This window comes from Pieris brassicae, chromosome 12 (genome assembly GCF_905147105.1).
Source record: "Pieris brassicae chromosome 12, ilPieBrab1.1, whole genome shotgun sequence".
Lineage (NCBI taxonomy): Eukaryota > Metazoa > Arthropoda > Insecta > Lepidoptera > Pieridae > Pieris > Pieris brassicae.
Genome location: NC_059676.1, coordinates 8534423 through 8549750, shown reverse-complemented (window position 1 = coordinate 8549750; position 15328 = coordinate 8534423). Strand labels below are relative to the sequence as shown.

Here is a 15328-nt window from a genome sequence, read left to right as displayed (position 1 = left end):
TTTGAAATGTCATTGATATCCGTCAGCAACAACATCTTAACTGCTAAGTTGTCAAATAGATCATAAGTCTTAAATGTCAAAACTTTAAAGTTTTCAAAATCGACCGAGTATAATATTGTATTGCTTTCGCTTTCGTGTTCTAATTTTTAATGTGTTTTATATTCATGTAGAAACAATACTTAATTGTACTACAATAAAAAATAATGATAGCTTTCTATATTAACAAGTTAAGTTTTCATTACGTATCTGTCGTATCTTAATTGTAATTCCTTTTGTTTACTATCGAGTCGCATCTCTTAAAGATGGATGAAACTGTGGTTCTGATTTTGTTAGCTTTAGTAATGTTAATTGGCTCCTACGTGTCTGGAAGCATCCCTCTTAATGTGTCTATGTCTGAGGTAAGTAATATACTTTAACCATTCACATCATTTACACAAATACTAATTTATCTTTCGTAGGAAACTGCTTGCCAGCTGTTGCTTTTGAAGCACTATTTTGTAACGGTATTGCATAAATAATTGCTTAATTTGCGTATTATTTCCTAGTATCAATATGGATTGTGAAATTAAATATTTATAGTTCATATTAACAACATTTTCTGTTAGTGAAAGTGTTTTTTTAACATATTGTAATTTAATATCTAATCAGAATTTCATAGCTTGTGTATTATATCACATTAAAATGAATAAAACAGAAATAATAAAAAGAATTGTTGCTATATTCTAACAACAAGAAAGAAACTATATAATATAAAACTATTTAAATTTAATGACATTTTTAACTCAAATTGAATAAAAGTGGTTTTGAATAGTTAGTAGTATCAATAGTATAAACTTATTAAATACAACATAAAAGTTCACCTATTATTTACCTCAAAGCTTTTGTGCTATAATTAATTTAGCTTGTTTTTACCCTGAGTAAATAAATGTCACTAATTGATATTAAATTTTTATAAAATTAATTCCATTTTATTCCTACTTCTAATAACCATTATTTTAATATCTTATTTATACGGCATTGCAGAACAAGGAAACACAGGACTAAAAAAACCTCCTTTTTATTTGGTAAATTAACTATAATATTATTGATCAAATGCCTAATAGCAGGATGCTATATTTTATCAATTCATATGACTAGATAAGGAATAAGTCTATAATAATACTGAAAGTATGATTCCTTAAATAGTATTTTATTTATTTATTCACTTAACACTTATTACATATAGCATATTTTGAAACATAGAAGACAAAACTTACACTGCTTATTGTGATGGTAATATGATCAGTTGTTGTGTAAAAGTTTTGTAGGTCTGCATACAAATTTAGTTTAAGTTACCATATCAAATTAATCAAAAATAATATATATGGATTAATGTTGATAAGATCTGTAGATACCTATCTTGTAATTTAATTTATACATAATCCACTGATATCAAACTGAAAATGAGCTTGTGTATTTAATTTAATACATATTGTTTGTTTGTATTTTTCTGAGAAATTTCTGGCTTCCAATACACTTCTTCTTTGGCTTCCAAAGTATTTTAGAAACATCATAATTCATACATTTTGTAATGATGTAGATTATAAATAGCTAATACTCCATTTACCAAGCCATATATAACACAATCATTATTAATAATCCACTGTTATAGAGGTGTATAGCATTGTATTCCTAATACATGTTGATTCTTGTAGCTTCGGCATACCTGTCGAGTCAAGCTTGTTTATGTCACCAATTTTTTTTCTAATTCCTACACTAACACTATGAAAACTCTAAAGAAGTTCTTAGAGCTTATCAATAACTGCCTACATCGTAACATACTAAGATAACCTGAATCAACAAAACTTCATGTTTTTGTTCCAGGAAAAACTTCTTAAGGTGACAGTATTCGGGGCTGGTCTCCTCGTTGGTACAGCATTAGCGGTCATCATCCCGGAGGGTGTTCGTTCCTTATTTGCTGAACGTGCAATCACAGTTGTAACTAAGGATTATACCCCGGAACCAGTTGAAAAGCCGGATTTGCATTCGGTTATTGGAATATCACTTGTCTTGGGTAAGTTTTTATGGCCATAATTCAATACCATTACTGTTTCTTCTGTATTAATGATTGAAGAAACTTGCTCTTTGCTAATATTTGTTTTTACACGTATGAGAATGTCTATGGATGTGTCCGAAGATACTGCCCCTTACCACGTATTTATTGGATGAAACAACTGTCACGGAATGGCTGGAAACTAATTCAGTGTTAGTGTAAAAAACAAATCTTTGAATTATTATAATAGCAGGCAAAGCAGCACATTTTATCGATATGTACGCGCTTATCGTGAGAGAGAATTTAGACCATAAGTTTTGTCAACAATTATAAATATCTTAACTGTGCTTTTTGTTATGACATTACGATTATTTATATGACATTTGCATTCCTATTTTTATATACGTGATTCTGTTTTTGTTTTTAATAATTATTCAATCTGAATGTACCAATTTCTTTGCAAATAAAATATTTATTATTATTAATACTGAATATCAAAAAAAAAATTATTGATTGTTACTTTTTATAAGTAAGAACGTGAACGAAATATTAAAACGGAAATTTCTATTCAATTATTTTTCATACAAGTTATAATCAAATATTGAGTTTTTTGTATTATTTTAAGATTATAGATATTGCTTATAGTTGGCTAAAGCATTTGTTATTATATTAAGAAAGTTCTGCACTTTTAGCCAATACAAGACAGATTGTCAGTTTATTATATATAAAATATTTTATATATATATAAAACCAATCACCGTAACAGTTTGAAATAAGATAAGAAAATTAATATTATTCTAACAAAATGCTGTTAATGGGACATTAAACGCTTAACTTTGATAAAAAGCAATGATGTGTTAATGCGAAGTTGTTAGACACACACGGAATAAGCCTATAACCAACCACCACAGCCAACCACACAGTTTTACCAACAAACACAGTTGATCACGCTCTCTAAGTTGCGACTTAGAAACCCGTATATCAATATCGAATACGGTTTTGACAGACGAAATTCATTTAAAGCAAGTACGAAATTAGAAACTAGACTAAGTGCTTTCTTTTATCTCCCGTAGATCAAAAATGAATTGGATTTTGACATATGAGAGTCTTTGTTTGCAAACCTCGATTCTGAATCCAGTGGTGTGTAAACGATGACCCCATACGATATTGAAGGTAGGGATACATCCGATACCGATCCCGATACCGATATATCGGCAAATCCAAAGTGTCGCGATATTTTAATTTCCGATTCACCGCGATACCTTCCATATTTCGCGCTTTAAAAAGTAATATAAACGTGCGTCTGGTTTGATCTAGTTTGTTGCCAAAATGGCACGGACTATCTATGCCTGAAGAGTCCCCACGTTTTAATCAGTTTGTTGTCTCTTTCACCGGCTGTGTGCCTGTGTCACCGACTATTCCATTTCGCTAGACACTATAGTTGGCTTCTAACTGCTATCGCGTAGTATTTTCTCGATACCAAATTAAATAACACAAATTAATGTAATTGTAATGTAAATTTTAATTATTAACAGTTATTTATTGTATTTATTAACTCTTCGTTACTCTACAATACAAAAAATAGGAAAATTGAACATAATTAAATCAAAAGGAGGGCAACTGGCGGCCTTATCGCTTTCGAGCGGTCTCTTCCAGGCAACCACACCACCCTACTTATTTTTTTAATTTAATTATTACTCATAATTCTTCATTTTAATTCTATAACTGTTGACATCGGTATCTATTACGGTACGGTACGGTATTCCTTAATAGCTTTTAATTATAACGTATAACATGTTTTCTTTTATTATTTTATTATTTAAAAGTTCATTGTTTTTATTGAGTAAATTTTTCATTGAATATAAATAATAAATTAGTTTAATTGCAGCCTAATAAGTAGTAGGTAATAGTTAAAAGATATTCGTGGCTTGACAGTAGATTAAGGATCAAAACTAATAAAAACATTTTACCCGAATTTAAATAAATATTAAGTAATTAGTTAAGAAAAACAAGCAAAATAATATCTACAAAATTAAAAAGTTAAGTAATTCTTATTATCACTAGTAGTAGAACTTTTGTCAGTTCACTTAAAGCTGTGTTAACATATCTAATTCGTATAGTAACGCATTAAATATATGCCCTTTTAGATGGAACTTATTCCAGAGCCTTAGCTCTGTAAGGCAGGATCAGAGTAAAGGCAGGTCAGACGTTCAATATATATCGTCATCCTCGTCAATATTGATGGATGTGTAAACGCGGCAATAATAAATATAGTCAATTTTATGATGAAGCCATTGCAAGTAGACGAACATATAGAGTCTGTCCCATTATACAAACTAAAACAAGTTATATTCAAAAATTCCAATGTTACACAGGCCCCATGTTGTACAATAAGCTGAATAAAACTCTAAATATGTATCTTCGTAATATCTATGTATGTAAAAACAAACCTATACGTAAAATGAATTTGAAAACTTGTTTGGTAATATAAAATAATAAAATTTGGCTATTTAAAATTTCTAAGTCAGTCTGTTATATTGTTTAAAATGTAATTTAAATAGAAAATCTTAACAATAAATATTAGTTTATATACTTACCTATACCTTATAAACACTAAATTCATATCTCGTATTCAAATTTCTCATCCACAAGACTTAAAAATCTTTATCGAAGTTCGCACTACGGTCTAACCCATTGCAGCAACTTAAATAGATTCTACCCTCATTTAGTTTAATAAACAATAAAATTAATAAACATCTAATGACAAACAACTTAACCAATTTCTTATTGACACTGGAAGGAACTAGCGTTTAAGATACAGGCTGAGCCTAGTTTAAGCGCTAGTGCTCATAGAAGTATATTATGTATAAGGTTAACCAAAATGAATATTGCTCAACGTTTCGTTGCCTATTGTGTAACAACCTTTAAGTGTAAGTACAAAATGTAATGTTTTTTGAGTAAAATAAAGTAATAATTTTAATACCGTTTAGAACAACATTCTATTCTATTGACCAAAATCTAAAGTACCGGCTAAATTATATGTATTAGGTACTTAATAACAACGTCAACGTCTCTTACGACGATCGGTTTTTTACGACCAAATATGAGTAGTCCTTTCTTAGAAGATTTTGACTGTATGGAACAGATTGACATAAAATCTAAATTTTTATGATCCATCAATGTCAGACTGTGTGTGTGTGTGCGTGTTGATTTGTGATGAGCAATGTTTTTACAAAATTAACCTACGTAAGGTATTTTTTGTTTATGCTTATTAAAGATTAATACATAACGCATTATTGTTTTAATGAACTTAGCAATTAATATAGCATTAATGTAAGTTAAAGTTTGCTATAAAAGTTACATAATGTGTTTCGTAATAATTCGTATATAGCAATACAGAGACCTTACTTTTATCGTACATTATTACGAAACACATCTACTCGGAAGAATGATCTTCTGACTACTGACCGTATTGAAGTGAATATTTATTAATAGTATAGAAAGTTGATTCAATATATATTGATAGGTATCGTGATATTGGATCGTGTTATTGACCGTCTAAAACCCTGCCTTAGACTTTTTATAATAGCGTTAACACAATCTAACAGATTGCAATTAATATATTTTTTCTTAATAAGGATAATGTCTTTACATGGCTAGCTCAAATTTTCTCTTGATTATGTTATATACACTTGCAACGATTTGATTCGGTCATAGCGAGAAACATGGCGTGAAACATTCAACAAATCAAATAAACTCTTTTATAGTATGTAATTTCATTTATCAACTGAGAGTTACCGTATTTTATTTTTAAAGCAGACCAAAGAGATTGGACCTCATACTACAGTGCGGTCAAATTTATGAACGAAAGACTTGACCAAGACTTATGTAAACTAACATTAGTTTAGTTAAATATATATTATAGTTAATAATTAGAAGTGGAAATAAAATGTAGACAAGCATCGGCCACAATTGAAGCCATGGGCCCTTTAGTTTTTCACACACTCATAAATTGTACAAAGTCCAGTTAGTTTTTTGTTAACCCCTACATTTTATTATTTATAAGCGCATGTTTTAGACAATAAAAGCCAATAATTACGCAGCTGCAAACAAGCTTCCCTGAATTCCACAAATATTTCAAGATATGAAATTCATTAAATTTGGTTGCTTTATGTGTAAGGCAACTTAAATGTGTTTTTAATGTAATATAAATCAATGGCGCTACAATCTTTTTAGGTCTGGGCCTCAGATTTCTGTATATGTTTCATGATCATTTGTAAATTGAATAGGCACGTAGGTGATCAGCCTTCTGTGCCTGACGCACGCCGTCGACTTTTTGGGTCTAAGACAAGCTTGATAAATGCGCACATAGAAAGAAAATGCATTGGCCGGGGATCGACCCTACGACCTCAGGGATGAGAATCGCCTGCTGAAGCCACTAGGCCAACACTGCTCTGCTACTCTGTTTTGAATGTAATGTAAATTAATATATTGTTTTACTCTTACAGGTTTCATATTCATGCTGTTAGTGGATCAGATATCTACTCGGTATAATGGATCCACGAATCCCTTAGAGCGTAATGTCACTGCCACGGTGGGGCTCGTGGTACACGCAGCCGGTAAGTTACAATATGTAATTGCAGGGTTTCGCCATATATATTTATCATATAAAAAATCAATCATCGCTACAACCTTTTTAGGCCTGGGCCTCAGATTTCTGTATCTGTTTCATGATTGTTTGTGAATTGAATAGGCAAGTAAGTGATTAGCCTTCTGTACCTGACGGACGCCGTGGACTTTTTGGGTCTAAGGCAAGCCGGTTTCCTCACGATGTTTTCCTTCACAGTTCGAGTTAATGTTAAATGCGCACATAGAATGAAAATAAATTGGTGCACAGCCGGGGATCGAACCTACGACCTCAGGAATGAGAGTCGCACGCTTAAAACACTTTTTATTATTTTTATGAAGGAGGTAAAAATGCACAACTGCAGGCCCGCGAGCGCATGCAGTCGCTATCGCGGGGACTGTGGGGATGGTTAACTCTTATCCCTCTGCTAATCAGAGGTGAGAAACCCGACCCACTAAAATTTCCTCCTGAGCCCTCCATATCGCCTGCTATGCCGGACACATTCATTCTGAATTAATGACGTCTGGCACCGCATTGAGTCCCCCGGGGGTCGCACTAGGCATTCAACCCAGGGAACTCAGGCGAATATGACTGCATACGGGTTCAGCGACGGCGCAGGGGGATACTGTTGGGCAAACGCTCCTCGCGTCTTGCCCCCGCACCCCCGACTCGCCGCCGCCGAGCACAACCCCTCCGGCCATCGCCACGCACCTCCCGCTGACGCTCGGCAGCCTCTAATTGTCACAACATCGATTCCCGCCCGCGGGGTCGTGTTCGTTGCAGTTTTATGTCCCTCACAGTGGTCGAGCATCGTTGAACATCACCTCGTTGCGAGATCGTGACGGGACGGCCGCTCGTAGACCGGTCAAAGTTAGTCTATCGATATGAAGCGCGAACGTCGCGTCGCGTGCAAATTCGACGCGTTACGTTCACGCGTGTCGCGCTTGCGCGCGCGCCCCTCGACGCCGCCGTGCCGGCGGCTCGCCGAAGCCGCGTGACCGCGGTGTAGGCGTGTCGTTTGCGTAAGCAGCTCCCTGGTTGATCCTGCCAGTAGTTATATGCTTGTCTCAAAGATTAAGCCATGCATGTCTCAGTGCAAGCCGTATTAAGGCGATACCGCGAATGGCTCCTTAGATCTTACTCAGTTACTTGGATAACTGTGGTAATTCTAGAGCTAATACATGCAATCAGAACTCTGACGCTTAAAACACTAGGCCAACACTGCTCAACGCAACACCGTATAGTTTATATTATATTATATCCGCTGGTCTTCCTCCGCCCGCTCTAGTGACTAGTGAAACAAACGTATGCCTGAAGTTCGCGGGATATGTGACAATACAGTGCTTCTCAGAACAAAAATGAAGTAAACGCCAGCTGTTTTCTATTTAAATAATTCGTAAATGTAATAACAGCTCTCGGCCAAACTGCATGCACCAATGTGCTGCAATTATTTTTTGGCTTCATAATAGCTATGATTAAATGAAATCGAAATTAGACAAGAGTTAGAGGTGACTTGTGTTTTCTATCGAGGAATTTATATTGTATTTTATTTAAATTATACACTTACATAAACTTAGATAACATCAATTCTATATTCTTCTTATATCTATATAAGATTCGCGCCTGCTAATAAATCAGTTAGATATTGATTATTACAAGGATGCCTAGGTACAGCTCTGTAGACTAGTAAGATTGGTTTTATACGACACATAGGTCGAAGACTCGTCTGTTAAACATTTGTCATAACATTAACTATGTTTACTGGTACACTACTTTGAAGGTGTGCTTCAGAGTATTTAACGATACCTTGCTTTTATTTTTATAATTCTTTGACACCATTTTAAATTTTGAATCGATAATCGTGCTTGCAACTCTCATACCTGAGGTTCGATCCCCGACTGTGCACCAATGCATTTCGTTTCTTTGTGCGCATTTAACATTCGCTTGAAGGAGAACATCGTCAGGAAATCGGCATGGCTTAGACACAAAGTCGACGGCGAGTGTCAGGCACAGGAGGCCGATCATCTACTTGTCTATTAGATTGACAAATGATCATGAAACAGATACAGAAATCTGAGGCCCAGACCTAAAAAAGGATGTAGTGCCATTGATCTCTCTGAAGAACTGTCAAATATGTAAACTTCAATAAGTACTTTGACATCTCTAGAAAGTAAGGTTTGACCTTTAAGTATACGAACGTAATGTAAAGCAATGAATGAAAATTAAATATATATACTAATCAAAATTAAACCATAGAATAAAAACTATACAATAAAGTCTAAACATATGAAATCGGATTTTAAATCAAAGAAGTACCGTCTTACTAGTCCTTATTTTCTTTTCGTATCTCTAATTTAAAACAAATATTTGTTTTATTTTTGTATTCCTTTTAATATAAACTCTTTTGCAAAACCTAAGTTTCCCATTACCTTAGGAAGTTTACGTTTTAAGGTCGATTTCAGTTAATTAAATGAAAGTTAATTGTCTGACGTAGTCTGTTTACTTATAATCCTAAATTAATATGCGTGAAGTGAATGTTGTCAATATTTTTATTAATTATTGTTGAATTCTTTAAAAGCCACGTGGAAACAAGAAGTGGTCGTCCATTAATATCGAATCTTCCTAAAATGGTGAATTTTATGTTATTTACATAACTCGTAATGTCTTTGACGGTTTTGGTTAACGAAACGCGTAATGTAATGTAATAATTCCTGTCGTGATTTGGTCACACCGTCAACTAGACCTAACACAGTTCTTTCTGTAATACTCCAACGTCATCAAGCTCCTATTCTTCTCTTCTACATATTGGAAAGTATTTCTAAGTAATATGTGCGCACCATGTATCTACATAATTATTGTTTTTTTAATACCATTTCAGTACAGTAGTTTTTTTTTTTTAATTCTAGGTACATGGTCTCCACATATAATATCAAATCAATGTCTATAAAATATTCTAAAAACTATCTTAAAAGAGTGAGATGGAGTTTCTTCCATATTCTTCTCCATACTACCTTTTGGAAGGGGCAACTAGTCATTTTTAAAAAATATTAAAATTTGAAACTAGAAAATATATGAAAGGAATTTTCAGCTTTTTAATATGTTATGTTAAATTATGGCTAAATAAATAAACTTTTTTTTTTCAGCGGATGGTATAGCTCTTGGCGCGGCAGCTACAACGTCACACGCTGATGTCGAACTAATAGTATTTCTTGCTATCATGCTTCACAAAGCACCGGCTGCTTTTGGCCTGGTCACCTTCTTATTACACGCTGGATTAGAAAGGTAAGACATAATTAAAATAAATAAATAATTATTTGTCGTAAATATATTTTAGTATTGTCTTTTATTAACATAGCTTTAACACATTCAGAAAACACTTTTTAAACGGATTGAAGCTATGTATTATAGAGGACACCGTGAGTCATTTCTGCAAAAACCTGTCATCTTTTAGTCGATATCAACTCTGGGGAAATAAATACAGATAACACAGCATCTACAGCTGTGATACTTTTGATTCAACACCTTTTGTCTTCAGTCACCGTGACCACGCACGCTGTGAAGCACGCGAAACGTCGGATAAATTTAATTTAAAATTATGTAAATAATTATAAGTTTATAATAATAACATAGCTTCAATCCGTTTAAAAAATATATATATATATTTTTTATAATTTTTGATTAAACTTTATAAGTAAGAGTACAAATACAACAAGAAACCACTAAAGTGTGCAGTACAAATTGCTTTACTTAGAAACTAAAGACTTCAAAGAAAAAAAGTAAACTAGAACATTAAAAAAACGTTTTTGTACCATAGAACATCTTAAATTTAAATAATATCTTCTTAAAAGGTAACGTGCAATATCCGTTTTTTTTAAATATGAGGGTACTTCAATAGGCGCGGAACAATGTCTTATACATTGTTCCGCCATTGTTCCTTCTCTATATACATTTGCGCGGACTGTCCGAGGTTTCAGCTTGTTTAACGCTCTCGTATGCGTTGATTATATATTGTTTGCTCTCAGTTCACGGTTGATTTATGTAGAAGGTCCTGGTTTATAATACAGATCACCAATGCCGGTACTATGTAGTATGGCTCCACTGAAAATCACTTAAAACTGAGTTGGACCCATTTCTTTTAATGATTTTGTTTGTATTTTTATATATATATTTTTCTTTAATTCTGATAGCAAATGCAATCCTAAAAGAATTATATCGCTATTAGTAATATCAGAGCCCATAGTCACTGATAATCCTGGAGGACTCACGAGTGCGTTTCCTGTTTTTTAAGACTTCATATAGCATTTCTTTTATAACACGGGACAAAGGGGTAGAAAGCTCCTCTGATTTTAAATGATTCCGCCCATGGACACTTACATTACCAGAAAGTTCGTTGCCGGTCTTTTAAGAATTGGTACGCTCGTCTTGAATGACCCTAAGTCGAATTGGTTCATTATCTAAGGGTTTCTAATCATTACTGGGATTAAATAGTTTTGTGTGTATTTCTTTTATTTTTTATTTACTAATTTAAAATAATAATTTTACCAGGAACCGTATCCGCAAACATTTGCTGATATTCTCGTGTTCCGCGCCCCTATTTGCCGTTATTACCTACTTCGGTATCGGCAATGATAGCAAACAAACTCTATCCGACTTCAATGCTACAGGTAATCTAAATTTACTACAACCTTACCACTTAACTCGTACAGTTCTTTTCTTCTGTTTTACTAATGTTTTAAAAATTCTTTCAATATAATAAGACGTTACAAACATTCAAATATTTGCACTTTATTAAAGATGATGGTGTGAAAGATTTTAAATGTTTCTTTCGCTGGAAATCAAACCCAGGATCGATCTTAAAAAAAGACAGCAAATTAACCAAGTGCAAAATTATATTAAGAAATTATTTTTTAATTTTATGTAACTCTTTGCAGCTATCGCCATGTTATTCTCCGCGGGCACATTTTTATATGTGGCAACTGTCCACGTTCTACCAGAGATAACAAATCCGCACCCAACACACACATTACTACCTATACAGGATGGTATTCCTCCAAAACGCGGATTCGCAGGGTTGCAAGTCATTGACACGCTGATTTTGGCTTTTGGCGCCATGTTGCCAGTTCTGTTAACTATGGGCCACGAACATTGATATTTGCCTTTCGTGTACAATATCTCTAAGATGCTGTACCGAGTTGTCTTGATAATGATGTGTTTTAATCTGTATTTGCGTTTTTGTATATATTTGCTCCAACGAGACCGCGTGATGAAGAGGAATTAAATTGTTTACAGAAACTTTAATATTTTTTTTTACATTTAAAATTACCAATATTGACTATTATATTTACATATTGTAAGTAGCGATAATTATGGCAACATTGAACATAGAACTTGTATATTTTATTACATCTCCATCTGTAAAACATACAACTTTATTCACTATAATCATTTCATTGTTGTTACTACTATGAAATACTAGAATCTACTCAAATTCGTTATTATTTCCGATGAAATTTGTATTTTTCTATGTTTTTATCATATCGCTGTTAGTATCTTCATACGTAATAAAAATATAATTATTCATGAACATGTAGGCCAAAATATGTGGTATAGAAATGATAAGACTTATGTTATTTGGTGTCTAATATAACATAAATAATTGTAGAAAGATCTGGCAACATTGCCTTTCTACTGTCTATGGTACACTATTTCTTAAACTGCTGCTAGTGATTTTAAATAAATAAAACCTATCTCTAAGTATAGAAGCGAGATGTGTCTCGAATTTTAATTATATAAACTTTCTATTTGATATAAATAACTTATGAGTACAGACTGTTAAGCCTGTAGACTGTATAAAGTTTCGCTATAGGTTATTTGACAGCGCTCAAGGCGAGATTGACCTGAGATACGAATTAGAATATGGACCTAAGTGTTATAATTATTTTATTCGATTAAGCACAAAGTTGTACTTTTAGCGGTAAGAGGTATGTACTAGTAGATTTTAAAGAAATTTTTGATGTTTAAAATAAAAAAGCTCATTTTCCAATACCTGAGAACTCGTTAATTTATTGGTGTAAAATGCTGTAAATTCTATATTTTCTAAATTACTCAAAGGAACAAAAATGAGCGGACAATACTGCTTTATTATGAAAGTAATCAAACTATTTATTAGCTTCTAAGATCTAAGTTTGTGATAGTTTTGTGAGAACTGTTTTATTGTGTGTATTGTTATTTTTTAAATGTTCATTATAATAACAATATAAATTGCATCATAAATCTTTAATGTAAGTTTTTGGTTACCAGTTAAGAAACGTATTTTGCGTCTTATCTGTGGTTAAGTTTGAAATACAAGGAAACAGACAAAGATAATAGACTGAGACATTCTATGCACCTTTGAAATACATGACGAATTTTAAATATGGTACAGATACTAGTATAAAGACAGATAAAGCACAGATATATCGCTCTCCCTTTCTCGCATAATGACCGGTTTTCTCAGTCCATTGTTAGTGTCAAGTTATAATATAAGTTTATGAGTTTCCTATGTATGTTTAATGTATTTTTCTCATAGAGAGAATTGCTCAAACAAAAGTATTTTAAATGTCTCGATGTTTATTTTCTAATTTATGTGTAAAATTTCCAGCCAATAATTCGGCTAGTGTCATCAGGAGTATTTTAAGATTTTTCTAGTTCTCTCCTGATTACGTCAAGTTAAGTGTCGATGCTATTTTTACGCTCGTAGACTTTATACAGAAACAGATCTGTGACGACTCGTTTTAAATCCGCAAATAAACTTTATTATCTGTGTACCAATAAACAATAGGCCTAAATAAATCTTAATAATTGTTGTAAATTTATCAAAATAAATGCTCTATAGCAACTTTATTTTTGTTCAACTACCCGCAGTTTTGTAGAATTTTAATTTCTTATATGCTAAATATGTAAGATAGAGATAAAGGCGTACAAATATAAAAATAAATAAATTTTAATGTTTGAATGTAATCTAAATCCTTGTCAAAAATGTGATGAGGGTAAACTCTAAAATCTCAATATTAAATAATTATAATTTCACCATTGGTCTGAAGAGTTACCAAGTTAAGACCTTTTAGAGTTATGCAAAGAATGAATTAGTTTGTTTTTTTTTTCAGACTTTTACTGAATAAAAAAATGAAAACTAATATTTTCAACATATCACATTTTTTCTACAAAATAATCTCAAAATTTTATAAAACATTAAAAAATATATACGTTTCTGAGATTAGATTTTTTCTATAATAGAGCCAAATGCATAGCCCGCCTTTAAACAATATACTTACATTTTAATTTGCATCAATTATACATTATTTACAAGGATTCCGATTTACAAAGCATCTTACTGCCTTATTTATTTCCTAATAGACTTTCTGGGTCAAGCAATTAAAATTTTCCTGAAATCGTAAAGCTAGTAGATATACCTAAAGACACCTACACCAAAGGTTATAGAAAATTCTCAATAACTTATAAGCATATATACAGTACATATAACCTACGACGTTACTCTTTAACAAACTTTCAATGAAATGGACGGATTTTTATTATTCACAAGCCCTAGTAAGTCTGTAATAATACATTTTATATGGAAATTTAAACACTGTTCCGTAATACAACTATAGAAATGTTAAGAATTCGTTTCTGGTTGAAAAAAATCAGGACTGTCCTTGGTCCCGCTATAAAATATATACTCCTAGAATGTTTCTTACGAAAATAATTTATTAATAGGATATTTTCTATACATATTTCATGAACTATAAATCACATATCAAAATAAATCTTAACAATTTGGAAAAGGCATATTTTGAAGTCGGTGTTTATACATTCACCCCAATACCAGCCAACTAATTAAATTAAACAAACTATACACGATGTACAATACGACGCAAACAGTAATCACCTTCAAACATTGATGCATGTAGTACAATCTGAAATTAAAATAATGTCTTTTACTTTAATCTTTGAAACTGCGCAACGGACTAACAGAAAATCTCTGATCCATAGAGAAGGTTTTTATAAGCTGTAGTCTGTTATATTTTTGATTTAAACAAGTTTTAACATCAATTGTCTTTTACTTGAAACTGGCATAAACTCAAAACTATTGCCATAATTTAAAAAAAACGTTGTCCAAAAATCGATGTTCTGATGTTCATTCATCTCTTAAATTTTTGTATTTTAAATACTATCTCTTCAACAAAAACTCAACTCTTAATCAAAAACTCAACTCTTAATCAAAAACTCAACTCTTAATCAAAAACTCAACTCTTAATCAAAAACTCAACTCTTAATCAAAAACTCAACTCTTCAAAAAAACTCGTTCATAATAAATTAAGATTACAATGGGAACATAATACTCACAGACGAAATTTGTTAATTAATATTACCTGTTCCATTTTTTTCTCGCCTCCGGTAGAGTTGAAAGGTCGTCCTTCACTAGATACACTCGAAGTCCTAAAAAGAAAAATACATTATTTAACTTCCAGGCGTTGCTTTACATTTGAGTGGATAAGTTATAACAAAAAAAACATTTATCTGAGGTATATTACCAGTAAAATAATAGGAATAAAAGTTATTATCTACCTTAATGTTAAAGATGCTTACAGTTGAAAGCAGCAAATTGCATCCTACCTATATTTATTTTC

General features: G+C 32.3%; 2 protein-coding genes across 3 annotated transcripts in view; one reads left to right on the top strand and one right to left on the bottom strand.

Annotated features, from left to right (window-relative positions):
- The first annotated feature begins 102 nt into the window (after positions 1-102).
- Positions 103-13597, top strand: LOC123717581 (zinc transporter ZIP9). The gene is made up of 6 exons (XM_045673665.1): positions 103-398; positions 1864-2053; positions 6541-6651; positions 9803-9941; positions 11205-11323; positions 11591-13597. The coding sequence occupies exons 1-6, from the start codon at positions 303-305 to the stop codon at positions 11806-11808; spliced, it is 873 nt and encodes a 290-aa protein (XP_045529621.1). The 5' UTR covers positions 103-302; the 3' UTR covers positions 11809-13597.
- A 788-nt stretch (positions 13598-14385) lies between these two features.
- LOC123717578 (fatty acyl-CoA reductase wat-like) overlaps positions 14386-15328 on the bottom strand; it is a 37196-nt gene continuing 36253 nt past the window's right edge. For both annotated transcript variants that reach the window (XM_045673661.1, XM_045673662.1), the window contains 2 exons: positions 15071-15137; positions 14386-14614 (listed from right to left, as the gene is read on the bottom strand). In XM_045673661.1, the coding sequence (XP_045529617.1) occupies positions 14512-14614; positions 15071-15137 (170 nt within the window). In that variant the 3' untranslated portion in view covers positions 14386-14511. The remainder of the gene's footprint in view (positions 14615-15070; positions 15138-15328) is intronic.